At 44.6% G+C, this 24,371-nt stretch overlaps 1 protein-coding gene across 1 annotated transcript in view; it reads right to left on the minus strand.

The window, feature by feature from the left end:
• Positions 1-17,221, minus strand: part of LOC139422735 (SH2 domain-containing protein 3C-like) — a 124,467-nt gene extending 107,246 nt beyond the window's left edge. Inside the window, exons 1-2 of the mRNA XM_071174045.1 lie at positions 17,124-17,221; positions 11,182-12,154 (exon numbers count right to left, since the gene is read on the minus strand). Coding sequence (XP_071030146.1) covers positions 11,182-12,154; positions 17,124-17,145 — 995 coding nt within the window. The 5' untranslated portion in view covers positions 17,146-17,221. The remainder of the gene's footprint in view (positions 1-11,181; positions 12,155-17,123) is intronic.
• Between the last annotated feature and the right edge of the window lie 7,150 nt (positions 17,222-24,371).

The following is a 24,371-nucleotide window of genomic DNA, read 5'->3' on the forward strand; positions in this document are numbered from 1 at the left end:
CATTTCTAATCCCACTGTGGATTTATTAGACTGCATAATTGCGTTGGGGGCATACATAATTATGCACGTGTACAGCCTTATCTACGAAGAGTATTAAATGGGTATCAGCCTACTCAGTGACACCTACAAATTACAATTCCAAAGAGTTGACACAAATATTAGCGTCTTCGCTCTGAAACCACTGTGACATGAGCCACATTAGCTCACCAGTAAAACAAAACAAAAAGACACTTTATGAACACAGGTTAATTCTGACAATAAGGGGTCTCTCTGTGTCTAGCCTAATGACAAAATAATGTATTCAACAGCCTTGCATATAAATCACAGAAATGAGGCGATGTCATAGACTTCTAAAACAAATAAAGAGTTGTTCTCACCCAACCATGGTTCGCGAAGAGTTCAGCTGTACACGAATCACCTCCTAAACTTTCTCTTCCTCTTTTCCCCGGGAACTTTCTGCAAGTGATCGGCCGTTTAAATCGGGTTTGAATAGTGAACAGTGGATGTTCAAGACGACAGCACCTTTTAAATCGGGCGAGACTATACCAGAGAGGAAGAGACAGGCCCAACTCAGCAGAAAATCTGTCTCCCTCCAGCAGGTGGCGTCTTTTCGTTGTTTTGCCCACCAAGCAAGGAGTTTTTGTATAGAGTTCAATGAGAGTGTCGAATTTGGTCAACAAAAAATGAATTTCTTATTTGCTACGTGAGGTTTATTTTATCTAATATACGTTTTGTAATGCTTAAGTTGTTACTGGTACACTGATATAAGTAGGATACTTGACATCCCGGCAACCTTGAGAAAAAAAGTTATGTCGGAGTTGTCTAGAGATGGCTATGCATATTCATGATGAGGCTAGTAGCATATCATCTCTCTCCATTGAATGCAGGCGGTTGACGTCAACAACCCTGATCGAATATTCAAAAAAGGATCACCATTTTGTATTTAACCTTCATTTAACAGGCAATAAGTTAAGAAAAAAGTATTATTTACAATGACAGCCTACGCCGGCCAAACCCAGACAACACTGGGCCAATTGTGCGCTGCCCTATTGGTCTGCCATTGTGCCAGTTGTTATACAGCCTGGATTCGAACCAGGGTGTCTGTAGTGACACCTCTAGCACTGAGATGCAGTGCCTTAGACCGCTGCACCACTCGAGAGCCCAATAATGAGATGTATCCCCCCAATCCAAAGAAAGGATAGGCGGGAGCGAGACAGCACGCCGTGCTGCTTTGTGGACACCGACTCCCATTGTTTGGATAGAGAGACATGTAGCTGGTCAGTATATCCATCATCTTTGGCTATATGGACACGCCTGGTGTCCAAATTGATGATTTATGTCGCACAGTTGAGAGTTGAGTGGAGACGAATGGATTCCGATGCATAAACGAACCAATGATATCCCCTTGAATGGATTTGGGTGAGTAAATGAACCAATGATATCGCTGTATTTAGTGAAGACGGAAGTTCAGAACTATAGACTTGGAATTGAAGCTGGCACCTCATCGCTGGGAGACATGGGTCCTGGATAACGAGAATCTTCATGAAGAAGCTGTAACAATAGAAGAGAAGCATGGAGAGGATAGAGATAGAAGATAAGCATGGAGAGGCCAGAGATAGAAGAGATGCATGGAGAGGCTAGAGATAGAAGAGAAGCATGGAGAGGCCAGAGATAGAAGAGAATCATGGAGAGGCCAGAGATAGAAGGGAAGCATGGAGGCCAGAGATAGAAGAGAAGCATGGAGAGGCCAGAGATAGAAGAGCAGCATGGAGAGGCCAGAGATAGAAGAGAAGCATGGAGAGGCCAGAGATAGAAGAGAAGCATGGAGAGGATAGAGATAGAAGAGAACCATGGAGAGGCCAGAGATAGAAGAGAAGCATGGAGAGGCCAGAGATAGAAGAGAAGCATGGAGAGGATAGAGATAGAAGAGAAGAGCAGAATGGAGAGGCCAGAGATAGAAGAGAATCATGGAGAGGCCAGAGATAGAAGGGAAGCATGGAGGCCAGAGATAGAAGAGAAGCATGGAGAGGCCAGAGATAGAAGAGAAGCATGGAGGCCAGAGATAGAAGAGAAGCATGGAGAGACCAGAGATAGAAGAGAAGCATGGAGAGGCCAGAGATAGAAGAGAAGCATGGAGAGGCCAGAGATAGAAGAGAAGCATGGAGAGGCCAGAGATAGAAGAGAAGCATGGAGAGGATAGAGATAGAAGAGAAGCATGGAGAGGCCAGAGATAGAAGAGAAGCATGGAGAGGCCAGAGATAGAAGAGAAGCATGGAGAGGCCAGAGATAGAAGAGAATCATGGAGAGGCCAGAGATAGAAGAGAAGCATGGAGGCCAGAGATAGAAGAGAAGCATGGAGAGGCCAGAGATAGAAGGGAAGCATGGAGAGGCCAGAGATAGAAGAGAAGCATGGAGAGGATAGAGATAGAAGAGAAGCATGGAGAGGCCAGAGATAGAAGAGAAGCATGGAGAGGCCAGAGATAGAAGAGAATCATGGAGAGGCCAGAGATAGAAGAGAAGCATGGAGGCCAGAGATAGAAGAGAAGCATGGAGAGACCAGAGATAGAAGAGAAGCATGGAGAGACCAGAGATAGAAGAGAAGCATGGAGAGGCCAGAGATAGAAGAGAAGCATGGAGAGGCCAGAGATAGAAGAGAATCATGGAGAGGCCAGAGATAGAAGAGAAGCATGGAGGCCAGAGATAGAAGAGAAGCATGGAGAGACCAGAGATAGAAGAGAAGCATGGAGAGACCAGAGATAGAAGAGAAGCATGGAGAGGCCAGAGATAGAAGAGAAGCATGGAGAGGCCAGAGATAGAAGAGAAGCATGGAGAGACCAGAGATAGAAGAGAAGCATGGAGAGGCCAGAGATAGAAGAGAAGCATGGAGAGGCCAGAGATAGAAGAGAAGCATGGAGAGGCCAGAGATAGAAGGGAAGCATGGAGAGGCCAGAGATAGAAGAGAAGCGTGGAGAGGCCAGAGATAGAAGAGAAGCATGGGGAGGCCAGAGATAGAAGAGAAGCATGGAGAGACCAGAGATAGAAGAGAAGCATGGAGAGGCCAGAGATAGAAGAGAAGCATGGAGAGGCCAGAGATAGAAGAGAAGCATGGAGAGGCCAGAGATTGAAGAGAAGCATGGAGAGGCCAGAGATTGAAGAGAAGCATGGAGAGGCCAGACTTGTAAATTGGGCTAAGGAACAGAAGTTCAGTTTTGGAGAAACACCATCAGTGCAAGCTCTGCAAACAATACAGTGGATGAAGGCACAGCATGAGTGTGGTGAACGGATAGACGGTCTTATAGACAGTTAGGAAGAAGGAGAAGAGCCAAGTACAAACCGTATCCTGCTGTCTCTGATGGTTAGCAAATTTAACCTGACGAGAGTGAGGATGAATGACCTGTGGTGGCAGGTGTGGTGAAGACCTCCGAGTCCGAGCTTCGCCCTGATGGTCATGCAAAGGATGATTCGGGCCCAGTGGGAGTGACATTTTTGGAGAAAGTGGATCCATGCCTTTTGGCTGATCCATATGTAGTCTCAGGCTGGGTGGGACATAAGTTGGGTACTGTTCAAATCGGAGAAGGTTCAAGTGGACTTCTGATGATTTTATGTTTATTAACCTTTATTTAAACAGGGGAACAAGCTGAGACAGAGTCTCTTTTACAGTTGGGCCCTGTGATACAACAATAAAAACAACACAGCAATTAATAAGAATTTAAAACCAAACAAAATCAAAACATATATAAAGTACAAGATGGATATTAAAACGACTCAGTGGGTTTTGTCCAACATGTCTCTGGACCCACTCACTGTCACAGTCATACGCTGGACCTAGTTTTGTCCCATGGAATAAATGTTGTGGATCTTAATGTTTTTCCTCATAATCCTGGACTATCGGACCACCATTTTATTACGTTTGCAATTGCAACAAATAATCTGCTCAGACCCCAACCAAGGATCATCAAAAGTCGTGCTATAAATTCACAGACAACACAAAGATTCCTTGATGTCCTTCCAGATTCCCTCTGTCTACCCAAGGACGCCAGAGGACAAAAATCAGTTAACCACCTAACTGAGGAACTCAACTTAACCTTGCGCAATACCCTTGATGCAGTTGCACCCCTAAAAACTAAAAACATTTCTCATAAGAAACTAGCTCCCTGGTACACAGAAAATACCCGAGCTCTGAAGCAAGCTTCCAGAAAATTGGAACGGAAATGGCGCCACACCAAACTGGAAGTCTTCCGACTAGCTTGGAAAGACAGTACTGTGCAGTACCGAAGAGCCCTTACTGCTGCTCGATCATCCTATTTTTCTAACTTAATTGAGGAAAATAAGAACAATCCGAAATTCCTTTTTGATACTGTCGCAAAGCTAACTAAAAAGCAGCATTCCCCAAGAGAGGATGACTTTCACTTTAGCAGTGATAAATTCATGAACTTCTTTGAGGAAAAGATTTTGATTATTAGAAAGCAAATTACGGACTCCTCCTTAAATCTGTGTATTCCTTCAAAGCTCAGTTGTCCTGAGTCTGCACAACTCTGCCAGGACCTAGGATCAAGAGAGACGCTCAAGTGTTTTAGTACTATATCTCTTGACACAATGATGAAAATAATCATGGCCTCTAAACCTTCAAGCTGCATACTGGACCCTATTCCAACTAAACTACTGAAAGAGCTGCTTCCTGTGCTTGGCCCTCCTATGTTGAACATAATAAACGGCTCTCTATCCACCGGATGTGTACCAAACTCACTAAAAGTGGCAGTAATAAAGCCTCTCTTGAAAAAGCCAAACCTTGACCCAGAAAATATAAAAAACTATCGGCCTATATCGAATCTTCCATTCCTCTCAAAAATTTTAGAAAAGGCTGTTGCGCAACAACTCACTGCCTTCCTGAAGACAAACAATGTATACGAAATGCTTCAGTCTGGTTTTAGACCCCATCATAGCACTGAGACGGCACTTGTGAAGGTGGTAAATGACATTTTAATGGCATCGGACCGAGGCTCTGCATCTGTCCTCGTGCTCCTAGACCTTAGTGCTGCTTTTGATACCATCGATCACCACATTCTTTTGGAGAGATTGGAAACCCAAATTGGTCTACACGGACAAGTTCTGGCCTGGTTTAGATCTTATCTGTCGGAAAGATATCAGTTTGTCTCTGTGAATGGTTTGTCCTCTGACAAATCAACTGTAAATTTCGGTGTTCCTCAAGGTTCTGTTTTAGGACCACTATTGTTTTCACTATATATTTTACCTCTTGGGGATGTCATTCGAAAACATAATGTTAACTTTCACTGCTATGCGGATGACACACAGCTGTACATTTCAATTAAACATGGTGAAGCCCCAAAATTGCCCTTGCTAGAAGAATGTGTTTCAGACATAAGGAAGTGGATGGCTGCAAACTTTCTACTTTTAAACTCGGACAAAACAGAGATGCTTGTGCTAGGTCCCAAGAAACAAAGAGATCTTCTGTTGAATCTGACAATTAATCTTAATGGTTGTACAGTCGTCTCAAATAAAACTGTGAAGGACCTCGGCGTTACTCTGGACCCTGATCTCTCTTTTGAAGAACATATCAAGACCATTTCAAGGACAGCTTTTTTCCATCTACGTAACATTGCAAAAATCAGAAACTTTCTGTCCAAAAATGATGCAGAAAAATTAATCCATGCTTTTGTCACTTCCAGGTTAGACTACTGCAATGCTCTACTTTCCGGCTACCCGGATAAAGCACTAAATAAACTTCAGTTAGTGCTAAATACGGCTGCTAGAATCCTGACTAGAACCAAAAAATTTGATCATATTACTCCAGTGCTAGCCTCTCTACACTGGCTTCCTGTCAAAGCAAGGGCTGATTTCAAGGTTTTACTGCTAACCTACAAAGCATTACATGGGCTTGCTCCTACCTATCTCTCTGATTTGGTCCTGCCGTACATACCTACACGTACGCTACGGTCACAAGACGCAGGCCTCCTAATTGTCCCTAGAATTTTTAAGCAAACAGCTGGAGGCAGGGCTTTCTCCTATAGAGCTCCATTTTTATGGAACGGTCTGCCTACCCATGTCAGAGACGCAAACTCGGTCTCAACCTTTAAGTCTCTACTGAAGACTCATCTCTTCAGTGGGTCATATGATTGAGTGTAGTCTGGCCCAGGAGTGGGAGGGTGAACGGAAAGGCTCTGGAGCAACGAACCGCCCTTGCTGTCTCTGCCTGGCCGGTTCCCCTCTTTCCACTGGGATTCTCTGCCTCTAACCCTATTACAGGGGCTGAGTCACTGGCTTTACTGGGGCTCTCTCATGCCGTCCCTGGAGGGGGTGCGTCACCTGAGTGGGTTGAGTCACTGATGTGGTCATCCTGTCTGGGTTGGCGCCCCCCCCCCCCCCCCCCCTTGGGTTGTGCCGTGGCGGAGGTCTTTGTGGGCTATACTCAGCCTTGTCTCAGGATGGTAAGTTGGTGGTTGAAGATATCCCTCTAGTGTTGTGGGGGCTGTGCTTTGGCAAAGTGGGTGGGGTTATATCCTTCCTGTTTGGCCCTGTCCGGGGGTGTCTTCGGATGGGGCCACAGTGTCTCCTGACCCCTCCTGTCTCAGCCTCCAGTATTTATGCTGCAGTAGTTTATGTGTCGGGGGGCTAGGGTCAGTTTGTTATATCTGGAGTACTTCTCCTGTCCTATTCGGTGTCCTGTGTGAATCTAAGTGTGCGTTCTCTAATTCTCTCCTTCTCTCTTTCTCTCTCTCGGAGGACCTGAGCCCTAGGACCATGCCCCAGGACTACCTGACATGATGACTCCTTGCTGTCCCCAGTCCACCTGGCTGTGCTGCTGCTCCAGTTTCAACTGACCTGAGCCATAGGACCATGCCCCAGGAATACCTGACATGATGACTCCTTGCTGTCCCCAGTCCACCTGACTGTGCTGCTGCTCCAGTTTCAACTATTCTGCCTTATTATAATTCGACCATGCTGGTCATTTATGAACATTTGAACATCTTGACCATGTTTTGTTATAATCTCCACCCGGCACAGCCAGAAGAGGACTGGCCACCCCACATAGCCTGGTTCCTCTCTAGGTTTCTTCCTAGGTTTTGGCCTTTCTAGGGAGTTTTTCCTAGCCACCGTGCTTCTACACCTGCATTGCTTGCTGTTTGGGGTTTTAGGCTGGGTTTCTGTACAGCACTTTGAGATATCAGCTGATGTACGAAGGGCTATATAAATAAATTTGATTTGATTTAAAACGATTAAAATAAATAAACTGCTATAAGAAAAACACACGTTACAAAAAAATAATCACAGTTTATAATAAAAAGTTAATGTAATGTACATTTAAACTGTCTTACAAGCACCAAAACATCTAACTGGCGTTCTCGCTGCAATTCATTCCATGAGTATGGAGCTGCTCATTCTGTTCACCAGTTCCGGAGGTCTACGTCACTGGCTTCTAGGCTTCACTGAACGGGATTCATTATCATCAACCCCGGACTGTCTTGTCTGATTACACACACCTGGTTCCCATTTCCCCTGATCAGTATGTTATATTTGTGCCCTCTTTTCCCTCTGTCTTTGTCGGTTATTGTTCCCATGTCAGTTGGTGGTGTGAGTACCTATGCGTTGGTGCAGCTGTTATGCTGCGTGCTTTATATATACACGGCATCGTCCCGTGTCGTTCAACGAGGTTTACCTTCGCTCTTTTGTTTGGGTTCAGCCCAGTGTTTTTGTATACATGTTTGTTTTGGGTGTATTATAAAACCTTATTGTGTGTTCCTGCGCCTGTCTCCAAATCCTTTATTCCAGCGTGACAGCTGTTTTACCTAACTCCGAGTGAATCCGGGGCATCTCTAGCACTAGCATGTCCTGTGACCGAGTCTGATAAATACTGTTTGACTACTGGATTGTTGAGTTAAGATAATTAGGAAGTTTCTGTAAGACAGCTTTATAAACAAATATCAACCCGTGTCTGGTCCTTCTAAAAGTCAGGGAGTCCCAGCCAACTGAAGTGTACAAAAGGCAATGATGTGAAAAGCAAAAGTTTGCACCAGTAACAAAGCGCAACGCTGCATGATACACTGCATCTAATTTCTTCAGTACTGATGCTGATCCATGCTTATACAGTTGAAGTCAGAAGTTTACATACACCTTAGCCAAATACATTTAAACTCAGTTTTTCACAATCCCTGACATTTAATCCTAGTAAAAGTTTTCTGTCTTAGGTCAGTCAGGATCACCACTTTATTTTAAGAATGTGAAATGTCAGAATAATAGTAGAGAGAATGATTTATTTCAGCATTTATTTCTTTCATCACAATCCCAGTAGGTCAGAAGTTTACATACACTCAATTAGCATTTGGTAGCATTGCCTTTAAATTGTTTAACTTGGGTCAAATGTTTCGGGTAGCCTTCCACAAGCTTCCCACAATAAGTTGGGTGAATTTTGTCCCATTCCTCCTGACAGAGCTGGTGTAACTGAGTCAGGTTTGTAAGGCCTCCTTGCTTGCACACACTTTTTCAGTTCTGCCCACACTTTTTCTATATGGTGGAGGTCAGGGCTTTGCGATAGCCACTCCAATACCTTGACTTTGTTGTCCTTAAGCTATTTTGCCACACCTTTGGAAGTATGCTTGGGGTCATTGTCCATTTTTAAGACCCATTTGCGACCAAGCTTTAACTTCCTGACTGACTGTCTTGAGATGTTGCTTCAATATATCCACATAATTTTCATTCCTCATGAATCCATCTATTTTGTGACTTGGACCAGTCCCTCCTGCAGAAAAGCACCCCACAACATGATGCTGCCACCCCCGTGCTTCATGGTTTGGATGGTGTTCTTCGGCCCTTTTTCCTCCAAACATAACGATGGTCATTACGGCCAAACAGTTCTATTTTTGTTTCATCAGACCAGAGGATATTTCTCCAAAAAGTATGATATTTGTCCCCATGTGCAGTTGCAAACCATTGTCTGTCTTTTTTATGGCGGATTTGGAGCAGTGGCTTCTTCCTTGCTGAGCGGCGTTTCAGGTTATGTCAATATAGGACTCATTTTACTGTGGATATAGATAATTTTGTACCTGTTTCCTCCAGCATCTTCACAAGGTCATTTGCTGTTGTTCTGGGATTGATCTGCTACCTTTCGCACCAAAGTACGTTCATCTCTAGGAGACAGAATGCGTCTCCTTCCTGAGCAGTATGACGGCTGCGTGGTCCCATGGTGTTTAAACTTGCGTATTATTGTTTGTACAGATGAATGTGGTACCTTCAGGTGTTTGGAAATTGCTCCCAAGGATGAACCAGACTTGTGGAGGTCTACAATTGTTTTTCTGAGGTCTTGCCTGATTTCTTTTGATTTTCCCATGATGTCAAGCAAAGAGGCACTGAGTTTGAAGGTAGGCCTTGAAATACATCCACAGGTACACCTCAAATTGACTCAAATGTTGTCAATTAGCCTATCAGAAGCTTCTAAAGCTATGACATCATTTTCTGGAATTTTCCAAGCTGTTTAAAGGCACAGTCAACTTAGTGTATGTTGTAAACTGACCCACTAGAATTGTGATACAGTGACTTATAAGTGAAATAATCAGTAAACAATTGTTGGACAAATTACTTGTGTCATGCACAAAGTAGATGTCCTAACCGACTTGCCGAAACTATAGTTTGTTAAGAAGAAATTTGTGGAGATTTATTTCTATAAAAAAGTTTTAGAAGAGAGATTGTCATCTAACCAAATTCCAAGGTATTTATTGTTGGGAACATGTTCCAAAAGAGAACCATCATGGGTAGCAATGTTCACATTTCCTAGTTGTATGTGTTTCTTCTGTCCAGGTGGAGCAGGGAGATTCACGTCACGCGACTAGTGACAAGACCTGTGACTTGCTTTGCTCTCCGGAGCAGGGTGCCTTTGAAAGGAGTGGTTACTGGGATGCCGTTAAGTGTTGAGGTGGAGGAACTGAAATTGAAAATTCCCTGTGTCTATGATGATGCCGTTTGGTGTGACACAGACCCAGTGGTGAGCGTTTTTGGTACTTTACATTTTTTGTGCTTTAGCTATCACCCTGGCCTGATAGTGTAGCCAATATCTTGCTACTTCCTCGTGGGGCAATAGTCGGGTGGGAGCGAAGGAGCGAATGCTCTGTGCTGTTGTGTTTTACCGGCTTGCAGCTTAATGTGTCTATGTTAATTAACGGTCAATTACTGTGAGACCAGCAGTTATTTGCTTGACAATCACCGGCTGATGACATTTCATGACTGCCAGAGCCCTAGGCATGTACCTCATGTACCTCGATGAACCAGTACCCCTGCAAATGGACTCTACTGGTACCTTGTGTATTATTGTTATTTTATTGTGTTACTATTTTATCTTGAGTTTATTTAGCAAATCTTTCTTAATTAAAAAAAACAAACATTTGATTTAATATGTAATTAGTATACAAAGGACAGTTGGGCTAGGGCGGCACTAGGCTATTGGCAGGGCTAGAGGGTACAATAACACATTACACAAATGCCTTAAGGGATATACTCACATTTATAATTTGAACAGCTTTTTTGTTGGTAGAGTATTTAATTGTCTTAAAATATTGTTAAATGTATTTTTGTAGAGTAAGAAAACCTTTTATTAATTTAGTTAATAAGTAGGTACAGTGGATTCGGAAAATATTCAGACCCCTTGACTTTTTCCAAGTCAGGCACACTATTTTCTTTTAAAGGCCAGGGGAGCTTACTTCTGACATTTTACAGTCTGTGACCTTCATAAACAAACTATGGTCATCAGTCTGTCTGCGCAGAGGCATCCACACAGAGGCATCCACACAGAGGCATCCACACAGAGGCATCCACACAGAGGCATCCACACAGAGGCATCCACACAGAGGCATCCACACAGAGGCATCCACACAGAGGCATCCACACAGTGGCATCCACACAGAGGCATCCACACAGAGGTATCCACACAAAGGCATCCACACAGAGGCACTGTACATCATTAGACACAGATCTTCAGGTTGGACTCCTTGAAGAATGGGCTGAGGTAACTCAAATTAGTCATGCTTTCCCTCCCTCTCATAGAAGCTTCTATCTATGAGAAAGTAACCAATCAGGGATACTGATTATGCTGAGCTGCATTACAAACAGTGGAGCAGTTTTATCACATCCCACAATGGCAGTTTTGGTTGAAATTCAAGAAATGTTTACTCTCACCTGTTCACAGGTTCACCAGGATGAGTTTCCCTCTGAAGGTCTCTTCCACTAGAACCACAGGAGGCCGTCTCAGGCAAGGAGCTGGAGTTACTGTCTATCCCTAGGTTATCAGCTCTCTCCCTGGGGAAGCTCTCCTCACAATGCTGGGTGACCTGGGTCCCAGGCAGGGATTTCTTAGGAACCTTAGGGGTTGGAGATGGCTCTTCTGTCTGAATGTTCACCTGGCTCTGTGAGGACACTGAAACTGACTGACCAGGAACAGAAGGAAGATTCCTTCTGGCCCCACCAGTTGATGCTGTATCTGGAGATGGAACACCCTGATCAGTGGTGACTGTGTTTCCTTTAGGGACGTCATCACAGACAAGTGACGAGGTAGTAGAGGAGGAAGCAGACTCCACAGCCTGAGCTGACATTAGCTGACTTGTCTGTGCTTTTCCTTCCTCACAGTGAGCGTGTGGGTCTTTGTGTTTACTTCTACTGAGTGATCCCCCTCTGGGGATGGGAGGCAGCCCCTGGGCCTGTTGGGTCTTTGGACCAGGACCAGCCTGGCTGGATAGAGGTGAGCGAGGCTCGTCCTGTCTGGTGCCAGGCTCGTCCTGTCTGGAGCCAGGCTTGCTAGATAGAGCTGTGAGAAGGGGAGAGCTACAGACATGGTCCCCTCCCGGCCGCTGGCTCTGACTCCTGCCCAGCCCCGCCCCCTTCTTGGTTCCTCCTTTCACAGAATTCCCACTCTTGTCTCTCTTCCTGAGGAGGAGGCGGGGCAAGGTGCCCATGTGGGTGTAGTTGTCGCTGGAGCGGGCGTAGCTGGAGGTGCGCGGACGAGTCATATCCATGTCGTCAACAGACGTCTCCGCGGCGTCGGGGGAGGATACCACATCCAGAGCTCTGCCCCCGTCAGACTTGGAGGGAGATTTGTCTGACGATGATCCACGACGAAAGGATAGGTTGGAGAGACTCCCAAACCACTTGAAACCTGTTGAGGGAGGGGGAGAGACAGACAGACAATGTGTCATACATTTACAGTAATACCCTGGTATTCTCTTAGTAATTTGTCTGTTCTCTTTTGTATAGTCTGTTTTGTTTAATTTTGTCACATAAACTGTTTTAAGTGTTCTAGAATGTTGAGTGTGTTCTAGAATGTTGAGTGTGTTCTAGAATGTTTGGAATGTAATGTATTGACCCCCTGGCTGGGTTGTTGGATTGCAGGTGAAAGCCTGGTTCTTTTTTATAGAACTCCAGCTGTTTAAAGTTAACAATATAACATGGTCAGATTCAGAGTTGGTGTAAGATCCAGAACAGCCCCTCAGGGGAACAATATATAAACACTGGGCAGGAATGGAAACAACTTGTCTGAGGGGGTATGAGACGACTTTTTTTTACAGGTTTTTTTGGACAGATATTTCCACACTGTGAGGTCAAAATAACTAACCATCTGAAATTGCGAATGGCCTTTTAGTGTAAGAGGAAAAAATTGGTGGAAATAATTACTGGAATTTCAGCCTGTTCAGGTGGGATGGAGTTTTTGGCCCACAGCATGACATCATAATCTGATATGATTATTCTGACCAATGAGCAGTCATCTTTTATTTGCATATGTAACCTCCTACTTTGAAGGTGGTAAGCAGGGTAGGCTCTAGAGTCTACGATCCTATCTGCCATTCGGGGCTGTATATGTAAATATATTTACATTTGTATCAACACGCCCACATGATCAGACTGAGCATTAGAATGGCAAAAGGAGGCTCAGGGAGGGAAATTATAAAACACATTTTCATGAAGTAAACATACACAGTGATTTATTAAACATACAGTGATGATTTAAAAATAACATTTTCAAGATTGCATGGGGGCTTTAAATTCAATTATTGAATATTGAGGACGATAATGTTTTAAGATAGAAGACCTATTTAGTTTGTAGGGAGCAGCAACAGTTGAGACTGAGTCAGTACTGATGATGATTATGCATTGGTGGTGGGGAATGTATGCCTAGTACGGGGGGGGGGGGGGGGGGCAGTGAAGAAAACGATTCGACAACAATAACGTCTAATGTAACTGGTCCCTCTAACAGTACAACTGGCCCCAGCTTGGCCCCCCCCAGTTGAAATGGTCTAGAACCGCCACTGATTCACACCCCTTGCGTTTTCCACATTTCGTTGTGTTACAGCCTGCATTTCAAATGTATAACATTCTCTTTTTTTACTGGCCGACACACAATACCCCATAAAATGTCAAAGTGGAATCATGTTCATTTTTGGGGGATTCAACCCCTTTGTTATGGCAAGCCTAAATAAGTTAATGAGTAGAATTTGCATAACATGTCACATAATAAGTAGCATGGACTCACTCTGTGTGGAATAATAGTGTTTAACATGATTTTTTAATGACTACCCAATCTCTGTACCCAACACATACAAACAGCGTCAATACACGGCTAAGATCGAGTCGTACTACACCGGCTCTGACGCTCGTCGGATGTGGCAGGGCTTGCAAACCATTACAGACTACAAAGGGAAGCACAGCCGAGAGCTTCCCAATGACACGAGCCTACTGGACGAGCTAAACTACTTATATGCTCGCTTCGAGGCAAATAACACTGAAACATGCATGAGAGCACCAGCTGTACCGGAAGACTGTGTGATGACGCACTCTGCAGCCAATGTGAGTAAGACCTTAAAACAGGTCAACATTTACAAGGAAGCAGGGCCAGACAGATTACCAGGATGTGTACTGCAAGCATGCGCTGACCAATTAGCAAGTGTCTTCACTGACATTTTCAATCTCTCCCCTGACCGAGTCAATAATACCAAAAATTTTTAGGCAGACCACCTGTGCCTGTGCCCAAGAACACTAAGGTGACCTGCCTAAATGAATACCGACCCATAGCACTTACGTCTGTAGACATGAAGTGCTTCGAAAGTCTGGTCATGGCTCACATCAACACCATCATCCCAGAAACCCTAGATCCACTCCAATTTGCATACCACCCCAACTGATCCACAGATGATGCAGTCTCTATTACACTCCACACTGCCCTTTCCCACCTCGACAGAAGGAACACCTATGTGAGAATGCTATTTATTGACTACAGCTCAGCGTTCAACACCATAGTACCCTCAAAGCTCATCACTAAGCTAAGGACCCTGTGACTAAACATGTCCCTCTGCAACTGGATCCTGGACTTCCTGACGGGCCGTCCCCAGGTGGTAAGGGTAGGTAACAACACATCCTCCACGCAGATCCTCAACACAGGGGCCCCTCAGGGATGCGTGCTCAGCCCCCTCCTGTACTCCCTGTTCACTCATGACTGCACAAGTCCAACACCATTGGCCAGCAACTAATTTTTCCACCTGAGATTGCTTCTACCAACCTTAGGCCAGACATGGTACTCTGGTCCCCTTCACGAAAGGCTGTGTACATCATAGAGCTCACAGTCCCGTGGGAAAACTCTGTTGAAGAGGCCTACGAGCGTAAGAAACTGCGTTACACAGAGTTGGCAGCAGACGCAACTCAGTGTGGCTGGAATGCAAAAGTCTGGCCAGTTGAAGTAGGATGCAGAGGATTCGTGGCTTCTTCCACCATCAGGTTGCTGAAAGAACTTGGAATCCATGGACAGGCTCTGCGGCAGACCGTCAGAGCAGTTTCTCAAGCAGCTTAAAGAGGCAGCCAGTGGATCTGGATCAAACGGAAGGACCCTTGCTGGGCTATAACTTCATGACCCCCCACCCCCACCTGAGAACCCAATTCAGATCCCTCCAACTTGAGGAGGGCATATGAGGTATGTGGTCAGCTGTAGGGCTGGCTCAGGGAAGAGGACGCCCCTGCCTTGCATAGTCCCGTGGGAAATCTTAATTGGGCATGGGACACAAGCTAAGGCTTGATCACCCTTTAGCTGGCCACCTTTGATGAGGGTGTTTAGTGATTAAAGGCAGAAACACCCACTGATTTGAAGGCACACTACTGAGGATGTGTCCCAAAATTGACATCTTAACCCAGTCTAAGAAATAAACCTCCCATGCCACTCTGTCAACATCACGGCAAATCTCATGCGAGTGCATACCATCTATTGGCACAATGGACAGTTTTTAACATCTCGTGTTTTATGATTCCATCATTAAATTTGCCGATGACACAACAGTGGTAGGCCTGATCACCGACAACAACAAGACAGCCTATAGGAAGGAGGTCAGAGACCTGGCCATGTGGTGCCAGGACAACAACCTCTCCCTCAACATGGAAATTAGTTATTTCTGTGTTTCATTTTCAATACATTTACTAAAATTTCTAAAAACATGTTTTCTATTTGTCATTTTGGGGTATTGTTTGTGGATGGGTGAGAAGAAAAAACATATTTAATCGATTTTGAATTCAGGCTGAAACACAACAAAATGTGGAATAGGTCAAGGAGTGTGAAAACTCTCTGAAGGCACTGTATGCTCTTCTTATTGAGCAAAAAAAAGGGAGGCTTTGCCTGCTTTTGGATACCTGTGATTTCAGAAAGGTAGGCTACAGTAGGCTACTAACTTTTACAGTAATAACCGTTGTTCTCTGAACTTTCTCTAGACTCTTGTGTTTCTGTCCAGACCATAACTGAGAAGACTCTGATAGTTACAGAACCAGCAGTGTTAAATATTAAACAGACATGGACAGAACAGGGCAGCCAGTGCTGTCGTGTGAACAGGAGGATGAGAAAGAAACTACTGGGTTGGTCTTTACTTTGTCCTCAAAGAGACACTGGCCACACAGTAAAGGATCATTTTGTACCATGACTTTTGCAACTGTGATATCTTACCTACTATCTCTCCTCTGTGACGTAAAGAGCACATTCAAAGAGGACCTGGTAACTGATGAAACTGAAGAGTTTCCTGTGTGTGCTGCTGCTGCAGTTGGTGTGTGTGTGTGTGTGTGTGTGTGTGTGTGTGTGTGTGTGTGTGTGTGTGTGTGTGTGTGTGTGTGTGTGTGTGTGTGTGTGTGTGTGTGTGTGTGTGTGTGTGTGTGTGTGTGTGTGTGTGTGTGTGGTATTTTCACACTTCCACCTCCTCTTCCCCTCAGTGAAGTACACAAATGTACCTCATCAGAAATGTTCTCCATTAAACCTGGCTGAGGTATATGTCAGGACTTAGGACCAATAATAGCCTATCATATATAACCTATACATTACAATGCAGTATATGATGTCTATAGTGTTGAGTCATGTATATCCCTGCTACTTTTGTCTGTAGTCATCATGACGCATGTTATTGTAATGGTGTAGCTATAGCACCTCCTTGTAGCAGGCTAGATCAGGAGAAGCTATAGCACCTCCTTGTAGCAGGCTAGATCAGGAGAAGCTATAGCACCTCCTTGTAGCAGGCTAGATCAGGAGAAGCTATAGCACCTCCTTGTAGCAGGCTAGATCAGGATAAGCTATAGCATCTCCTTGTAGCAGGCTAGATCAGGAGAAGCTATAGCACCTCCTTGTAGCAGGCTAGATCAGGAGAAGCTATAGCACCTCCTTGTAGCAGGCTAGATCAGGAGAAGCTATAGCACCTCCTTGTAAGCAGGCTAGATCAGGAGAAGCTATAGCACCTCCTTGCGGCAGGCTAGATCAGGAGAAGTGCATTTTTTAGCATGTCCCTATTCATTTATTTATCAGTGAGAAAGCCTTATCTAGGTCAGCCTAAAAGGATAGATGAAGACATAGACACTGTAGATATGTTGTCTATCTATACTGTCTATCGCTATACTTGCGTGAGACTAGTGAGAGGAATGCCAGGTGGCTCGTCAAACAGCGCTGCTGTCCTGTCACCAACGTGACATAATCATAATAGAGGTACATTTAGTTTACGATAAACGTGAATTGTCACTTTACACACACAGACACAGACACACACACACACACACACACACACACACACACACACACACACTAAAGTGGTACTACACACACATCGTAGGCTACTCACTCAGTTTCCGTTTTCCGCTCATGTTGTGGATGTGGGGTGGTGGGATGATGTCCAACTTCAGGCTGACTGGCTGAGGGGGGAGACAGCTACTGACTGGCTGTGCGGGAAGATAGCTACTGACTGGCTGGGGGGGAAGATAGCTACTGATTGGAGATCTAGAGCTGGAACCAACCTCTCCTCTAGCCGACACAGTTCAGTTCCGCTCCACGGGGCAGATGCAGAGATGCATGCATTAGAAGCTAGCTGTGTAAACAGACCTCTGTGCTTCCTGTGTTGGGCAGTGGGGAGGAGGAGGTGATAGAGAGGTGAGAGAGGAGATGGAAACAGTAATAAGACTATACAGAAGAAGTGCGTGTGTGTGTGTGTGTGTGTGTGTGTGTGTGTATGTGTGTGTGTGTGTGTGTGTGTGTGTGTGTGTGTGTGTGTGTGTGTGTGTGTGTGTGTGTGTGTGTGTGTGTGTGTGTGTGTGTGTGTCAGTCGTGTGTGTGTCAGTCGTGTGTGTGTCAATCGTGTGTGTGCCATTCTAAGGTACCGACAACCAGAATATAGCACTTCATGTGAGACCACCCTTAGACTGTTAGTGCTGCCTGCATGTGAGGCCTTCGCCCTCAGACTGTTAGTGCTGCCTGCATGTGAGGCTTTCGCCCACAGACTGTTAGTGCTGCATGCATGTGAGGCCTTCGCCCCCAGACTGTTAGTGCTGCCTGCATGTGAGACCTTCGCCCCCAGACTGTTAGTGCTGCCTGCATGTGAGGCCTTTGCCCACAGACTGTTAGTGCTGCCTGCATGTGAGGCCTTCGCCCACAGACTGTTAGTGCTGCCTGCATGTGAGACCTTCGCCCACAGACTGTTAGTGCTGCCTGCATGTGAGACCTTCGCCCACAGACTGCTAGTGCTGCCTGCATGCGAGACCTTCGCCCACAGACTGTTAGTGCTGCCTGCATGTGAGACCTTCGCCCACAGACTGCTAGTGCTGCCTGCATGTGAGACCTTCGCCGCCAGACTGTTAGTGCTGCCTGCATGTGAGACCTTCGCCGCCAGACTGTTAGTGCTGCCTGCATGTGAGACCTTCGCCGCCAGACTGTTAGTGCTGCCTGCATGTGAGACCTTCGCCCACAGACTGCTAGTGCTGCCTGCATGTGAGACCTTCGCCCACAGACTGCTAGTGCTGTCTGTATGATATGTTGCATTTCGTATGGTATGTATTAATTTGTGGATGTCCAGCGCCCAATTCGTATAATACACGATGTATGCAAAAGTATGTGGACACCCCCTCAAATTAGTGGATTTTGCTATTTCAGCTACACCCGTTGCTGACAGGTGGTCATAGATCTCGGGGGACCTGAGGACCATGCTTTAGGACTACTTGGCCAGATGACTGCTGGCTGTCCCTAGTCCACTTAGTCGTGCTGCTGCTCCAGTTTCAACTGTTCCACCTGCGGGAGCCCAGACCTGTTCACTGGACGTGCTACCTTGTCCTGGCCGTCCATCCGTGTGTGTCTCTCTCTCTGTGTCTGTCTCTCTCTCTGTGTCTCTCTCTGTGTGTCTCTCTCTCTCTCTCTCTCTTTCTCAACGCTCGGTTACTGACATTTACTCTTGAGGTGCTGACCTGTTGCACCCTCTACAACCACTGGGATTATTATTTGACCCTGCTGGCCCAATACATGGTGCCAACTGTAAAGTTTGGTGGAGGATGAATAATGGTCTGGGGCTGTTTTTCATAGTTCGGACTAGGCCTCTAGGTTCCAGTGAAGGGAGATCTTAACTCAACAGCATACAATAACAGTTCTAGACTATTCTGTGCTTCCAAATTTGTTGCAATAGCTTGGTGAAGGCCCTTTGCTATTTCAGAATTACAATGCACCCGTGCACAAAGCGAGGTCCAATCAGAAATGGTTTGTTGAGATCGGTGTGGAAGAACTTTACTGGTCTGCACAAAGCCCTGACCTCAACCCCATCGAACACCTTTGGAATGAATTCGAACGCTGACTGTGAGCCAGGCCTAATCACCCAACATCAGTGCCAGACCTCACTAATGCTCTTGTGGCTGAATGGAAGCGAGTTCCCGCAGCAATGTTCCAACATCTAGTGGAAAGCCTTCCCAGAAGAGTGGAGGCTGTTATAGAAACATAAAGGGGGGACCAACTCCATATTAATGCCCATGATTTAGGAATGGGATGTTCCACGAGCATGTGTCCACATAAGTTTCGAATTACAATTCGTATTATGTTAAGAATTTGCTAAATTTATTATATGTTACAAATTCTAGCTTGGTGGCTAGGTGGCAAATGCTGGGCTAGGCTAGGGGTTAGGCTTAAGGATATGGTTACGTTTAGGAGTTAGGTTAAAGGGTTAAGGTTAAGGTTAGGTGAAGGGTTAACTAAAAGGGTTTAGGGTTAGGGGAAGGGTTAACAAACATGGTTTAGGGTCAGGAGAAGGGTTAACTAAAAGGGTTTAGGGTCAGGAGAAGGGTTAACTAAAAGGGTTTAGGGTTAGGGGAAGGGTTAACTAAAAGGGTTTAGAGTTAGGGGAAGGGTTAACTAAAAGGGTTTAGGGTTAGGGGAAGGGTTAACTAAAATGGTTTAGGGTCAGGAGAAGGGTTAACTAAAAGGGTTTAGGGTTAGGGGAAGGGTTAACTAAAAGAGTTAGGGGAAGGGTTAACTAAAAGAGTTAGGGGAAGGGTTAACTAAAAGGGTTTAGGGTCAGGAGAAGGGTTAACTAAAAGGGTTTAGGGTTAGGGGAAGGGTTAACTAAAAGAGTTAGGGGAAGGGTTAACTAAAAGGGTTTAGGGTTAGGGGAAGGGTTAACTAAAAGGGTTTAGGGTCAGGAGAAGGGTTAACTAAAAGGGTTTAGGGTCAGGAGAAGGGTTAACTAAAAGGGTTTAGGGTTAGGGGAAGGGTTAACTAAAAGGGTTTAGGGTTAGGGGAAGGGTTAACTAAAAGGGTTTAGGGTCAGGAGAAGGGTTAACTAAAAGGGTTTAGGGTCAGGAGAAGGGTTAACTAAAAGGGTTTAGGGTCAGGGGAAGGGTTAACTAAAAGGGTTTAGGGTTAGGGGAAGGGTTAACTAAAAGGGTTAGGGGAAGGGTTAACTAAAAGGGTTTAGGGTTAGGGGAAGGGTTAACTAAAAGGGTTTAGGGTTAGGGGAAGGGTTAACTAAAAGAGTTTAGGGTTAGGGGAAGGATTAACTAAAAGGGTTTAGGGTTAGGGGAAGGGTTAACTAAAAGGGTTTAGGGTTAGGGGAAGGGTTAACTAAAAGGGTTTAGGGTTAGGGGAAGGGTTAACTAAAAGGGTTTAGGGTCAGGAGAAGGGTTAACTAAAAGGGTTTAGGGTTAGGGGAAGAGTTAACAAACATGGTTTAGGGTTAGGGGAAGGGTTAACTAAAAGGGTTAGGGGAAGGGTTAACTAAAAGGGTTTAGGGTCAGGAGAAGGGTTAACTAAAAGGGTTTAGGGTTAGGGGAAGGGTTAACTGAAAGAGTTTAGGGTTAGGGGAAGGGTTAACTAAAAGGGTTTAGGGTTAGGGGAAGGGTTAACTAAAAGGGTTTAGGGTTAGGGGAAGGGTTAACTAAAAGAGTTTAGGGTTAGGGGAAGGGTTAACTAAAAGGGTTTAGGGTTAGGGGAAGGGTTAACTAAAAGAGTTAGGGGAAGGGTTAACTAAAAGGGTTTAGGGTTAGGGGAAGGGTTAACTAAAAGGGTTTAGGGTCAGGAGAAGGGTTAACTAAAAGGGTTTAGGGTCAGGAGAAGGGTTAACTAAAAGGGTTTAGGGTTAGGGGAAGGGTTAACTAAAAGGGTTTAGGGTTAGGGGAAGGGTTAACTAAAAGGGTTTAGGGTCAGGAGAAGGGTTAACTAAAAGGGTTTAGGGTCAGGAGAAGGGTTAACTAGAAGGGTTTAGGGTCAGGGGAAGGGTTAACTAAAAGGGTTTAGGGTTAGGGGAAGGGTTAACTAAAAGGGTTAGGGGAAGGGTTAACTAAAAGGGTTTAGGGTTAGGGGAAGGGTTAACTAAAAGGGTTTAGGGTTAGGGGAAGGGTTAACTAAAAGAGTTTAGGGTTAGGGGAAGGATTAACTAAAAGGGTTTAGGGTTAGGGGAAGGGTTAACTAAAAGGGTTTAGGGTTAGGGGAAGGGTTAACTAAAAGGGTTTAGGGTTAGGGGAAGGGTTAACTAAAAGGGTTTAGGGTCAGGAGAAGGGTTAACTAAAAGGGTTTAGGGTTAGGGGAAGAGTTAACAAACATGGTTTAGGGTTAGGGGAAGGGTTAACTAAAAGGGTTAGGGGAAGGGTTAACTAAAAGGGTTTAGGGTCAGGAGAAGGGTTAACTAAAAGGGTTTAGGGTTAGGGGAAGGGTTAACTGAAAGAGTTTAGGGTTAGGGGAAGGGTTAACTAAAAGGGTTTAGGGTTAGGGGAAGGGTTAACTAAAAGGGTTTAGGGTTAGGGGAAGGGTTAACTAAAAGAGTTTAGGGTTAGGGGAAGGGTTAACTAAAAGGGTTTAGGGTTAGGGGAAGGGTTAACTAAAAGAGTTTAGGGTTAGGGGAAGAGTTAACAAACATGGTTTAGGGTTAGGGGAAGAGTTAACAAACATGGTTTAGGGTTAGGGGAAGAGTTAACAAACATGGTTTAGGGTTAGGGTTAAAGTTAGGGGAAGGGTAAACTAAAAGAGTTAGGGGAAGGGTTAACTAAAAGGGTTTAGGGTTAGGGGAAGGGTTAACTAAAAGAGTTAGGGGAAGGGTTAACTAAAAGGGTTTAGAGTTAGGGGAAGGGTTAACTAAAAGGGTTTAGGGTTAGGGGAAGGGTTAACTAAAATGGTTTAGGGTTAGGGGAAGGGTTAACTAAAAGGGTTTAGGGTTAGGGGAAGGGTTAACTGAAAGAGTTAGGGGAAGGGTTAACTAAAAGAGTTTAGGGTTAGGGGAAGGGTTAACTAAAATAGTTAGGGGAAGGGTTAACTAAAAGGGTTAGGGGAAGGGTTAACTAAAAGAGTTTAGGGTTAGGGGAAGGGTTAACTAAAAGAGTTAGGGGAAGGGTTAACTAAAAGGGTTTAGGGTTAGGGTTAAAGTTAGGGGAAGGGTAAACTAAAAGAGTTAGGGGAAGGGTTAACTAACATGTTAAGTAGTTTTAAAGTAGCTAAAAAGTAGTAAGTAGTTGAAAAGTTTCTAAAGTTGCATCCTTTGGGTTGCTAGAGGTTCGCATTATACGCCCACCCATCCACTACAACCAACCACTCTACTTTCATTTTGCCTTTAAGTATCCCTCTGTCTTATGTAACCATACCAAACGTAACATGTCATACTAATGTGAGGGTCCCAGATGTACATGTACTATGTTACGTCTAGTTCTCGAGACCAGGCTGGCATGTGAGACCTTTGCCGATAGACTGATGGTTAATAATGAGTGATCTATTAATGAAGCTAAAATCCCCAGCTGCCTATCAGATCTCTGGTCTGATGACTGAGCTGTTATTTTATCCTGGGAGTTTGGGACCACTAGTGAATTGTGGAGGGACCGTTTGTACACATACATGACAGCTACAGTATACTGTATCTGGTCCAAGGCCCATCAATCTGACACATGCAAATAGTTACATATTTCCATGCAAAAAGGATGTAACATGAACATTGTGTCCAATGGTATGAGGGACATTCCTGTACATGGCGTCTATTACAGTATACATTTTAAACATGCACATTTACCAAAACAAATAAAGCAAGGTATTTGTTTAGGGCGGTTTGAAATCCCCCCTATGGAAATATAAAGCAACTATGCCAAATGAAGAGAAACATGCTGTGAACGTTTTTAAGAGCTGAAGTGACACTAAGATTTCATATCTCACTTCCTGTTGGGTTTGACTGAGGGTGTGACTGTGACTTCCTCTGTGGTGGCTGCCTGGTGGTGTTATCAAAAACTGAGGTGTGAAGAGCAAAGTAGCTGACCCAGATATACTACTGTAGATAGGCTACTGTTTCTTCTATGTGTATCTATCTTCTGTACCAACAATGTTCCCAAAATGGCTGCAGATATACCAAGCTGTCACGATCGTTATATAAATAATCGGACCAGGGCGCAGCGTGCGTAGAGTTCCACATATTTATTACGGTGAAACTTCAAAACAACAATGAATTAACGAACGTGCAGTACGTAGTGCAGTACATAGTGCAGTACGTAGTGCAGTACGTAGTGCAGTACATAGTGCAGTACGTAGTGCAGTACGTAGTGCAGTACGTAGTGCAGTACATAGTGCAGTACATAGTGCAGTACGTAGTGCAGTACGTAGTGCAGTACATAGTGCAGTACGTAGTGCAGTACGTAGTGCAGTACGTAGTGCAGTACGTAGTGCAGTACGTAGTGCAGTACGTAGTGCAGTACGTAGTGCAGTACGTAGTGCAGTACGTAGTGCAGTACGTAGCGCACATAGGCACTAAACAAAACAATATCCCACCACGCAGGTGGGAAAAGGGACACACTAAGTATGATCCCCAATTAGAGGCAACGATATACAGCTGCCTCCAATTGGGAACCATACTCACACACCAACATAGAACTATAATAACTAGAAAAGAAACCTAGTCACACTCTGACCTAGTACACCATAGAGAACCCAGGGCGTGACACAAGCAACATTTAATTGAACAAATTCATCAATTTAATCATCCACCAAATATGATATACTGTAAGCACTTTGTGACATCGCTGATATAAAAAGGGCTTTAGAAATACATTTGATTAATTAATTGATTGACTGATTGATTGATTGACTGATTGATTGATTGACTGATTGATTGATTGATTGATTGATTGAGTGACTGATTGATTGACTGGTTGATTGATGTATTGACTGACCGATTGATTGATTGACACATTGCTTGACTGATTGATTGACTGATTGCTTGACTGACTGATTGATTGATTGATTGATTGATTGACTGACTGATTGACTGACTGACTGATTGATTGATTGACTGATTGACTGACTGATTGACTGATTGACTGATTGACTGATTGACTGATTGACTGACTGACTGATTGATTGATTGACTGATTGACTGACTGATTGACTGATTGACTGATTGACTGATTGACTGATTGATTGATTGACTGATTGACTGATTGACTGATTGACTGATTGACTGATTGACTGATTGATTGATGTATTGACTGATTGACTGATTGACTGATTGACTGATTGATTGATGTATTGACTGATTGATTGACTGATTGATTGACTGATTGATTGATGTATTGACTGATTGACTGATTGACTGATT

Source organism: Oncorhynchus clarkii, chromosome 12 (assembly GCF_045791955.1).
Source record: "Oncorhynchus clarkii lewisi isolate Uvic-CL-2024 chromosome 12, UVic_Ocla_1.0, whole genome shotgun sequence".
Classification (NCBI taxonomy): Eukaryota; Metazoa; Chordata; class Actinopteri; order Salmoniformes; family Salmonidae; genus Oncorhynchus; species Oncorhynchus clarkii.